This window comes from Nothoprocta perdicaria, unplaced genomic scaffold (assembly GCF_003342845.1).
Source record: "Nothoprocta perdicaria isolate Ctin4 unplaced genomic scaffold, notPer1 scaffold_1214, whole genome shotgun sequence".
Lineage (NCBI taxonomy): Eukaryota > Metazoa > Chordata > Aves > Tinamiformes > Tinamidae > Nothoprocta > Nothoprocta perdicaria.
This window is the reverse complement of record NW_020454333.1, coordinates 244-1,374: the sequence shown is the minus strand read 5'-3', so window position 1 is coordinate 1,374 and position 1,131 is coordinate 244. Positions and strand designations below refer to the sequence as shown.

General features: G+C 68.3%; 1 protein-coding gene across 1 annotated transcript in view; it reads right to left on the bottom strand.

The window, feature by feature from the left end:
• Positions 1-796, bottom strand: part of MAP2K7 (mitogen-activated protein kinase kinase 7) — a gene marked incomplete at both ends in the record, with an annotated part of 3,485 nt that extends 2,689 nt beyond the window's left edge. The window contains 3 exons of the mRNA XM_026054522.1: positions 270-404; positions 498-611; positions 696-796. Coding sequence (XP_025910307.1) covers positions 270-404; positions 498-611; positions 696-796 — 350 coding nt within the window. The remainder of the gene's footprint in view (positions 1-269; positions 405-497; positions 612-695) is intronic.
• Between the last annotated feature and the right edge of the window lie 335 nt (positions 797-1,131).

Genomic DNA, 1,131 nt, shown 5'->3' with positions numbered 1-1,131 from the left:
AGAGGGGCCGGGCGGGATCTGGGATCCGGATCCCAGGAGAGGGGCCGGGCGGGATCCAAATCCCAAGAGAGGGGCCGAGCAGGATCCTGGAGCCTGATCCCAGGAGAGGGGCCGAGTGGGATCCAAATCCCAAGAGAGGGGCCGAGCGGGATCCAGGCACCCGATCCCAGGCGAGGGGCCAAGCGGTATCCAGATCCCAAGAGAMGGGCCGAGGGGGATCCGGGATGGGGATCCCGGGAGAGGGGCCGGGCGGGATGCGGATGCCGGACACGGGCGCSGCTCACGTTGGTGATGAAGGTGCCGAAGCACTGCACGATGTAGGGGCAGTCGTGGCTCTTGAGCACCACGTCGAGGTCCATGAGGATGCGCTTGTTCTCCTCCTTGTTCCCCGAGCGCCGCATTTGCTGCACGGAAGAGGCGCCGGGGTGGCCGGGGGGGCCCCTGCGGGCAGGGGCCCCGCGCGGCGGGGGGCGCGGGCGACCCCGCGGGGCGCCCACCTTGACGGCGATGACGTGGCCGCTCTTGCGGAAGCGCATCTTCCACACCTGGCCGCACGTGCCGCTGCCGATCTCGCCCAGGTTCTCCAGGTCGTTGATCTCCGCCTGGTAGCGCTGGGGGGCAGCGGGGGGGTGAGGGGGATATTGGGGGACATTGGGGGACATTTGGGGACCCGGGGGACACGCCGCCGCGCTCACCTGGCCGCCCACGGTCAGGTAGCCCGTCTGCTTCATGATCTCCTGCAGCTTCTGGTCGATCTCCATGCTGGATGGACGGGGGAGCTGCCTCAGTTTCCCCTCTGCGGGGCGGCAACAGGCTCCGCCCACCCACAGGCCGGCGGCTCCCATTGGCCGCGAGCGGCCTGGCCCATGGGTGGGTGGGGACGCACAGCCAATTGGGAGAGGAGGGTTGGTGGCCAATGAGGAGCAAGGGGGCTGGGCTAATCAGCAGGGGTGTGGCCAATTGGAATGGGGGCGGGGAGAGGGCGGACGCCTGGCCAATCAGCATGCACGCTTGCAAACACATGGGGACAAGAAACAACACAGCTTAGCCCCGCCCCCTCTGGACTGGCCAATCAGCACCCAGCAGTCCTGCACAACAGCCAATCACCACACAGGGCTACTCCGCACCCAG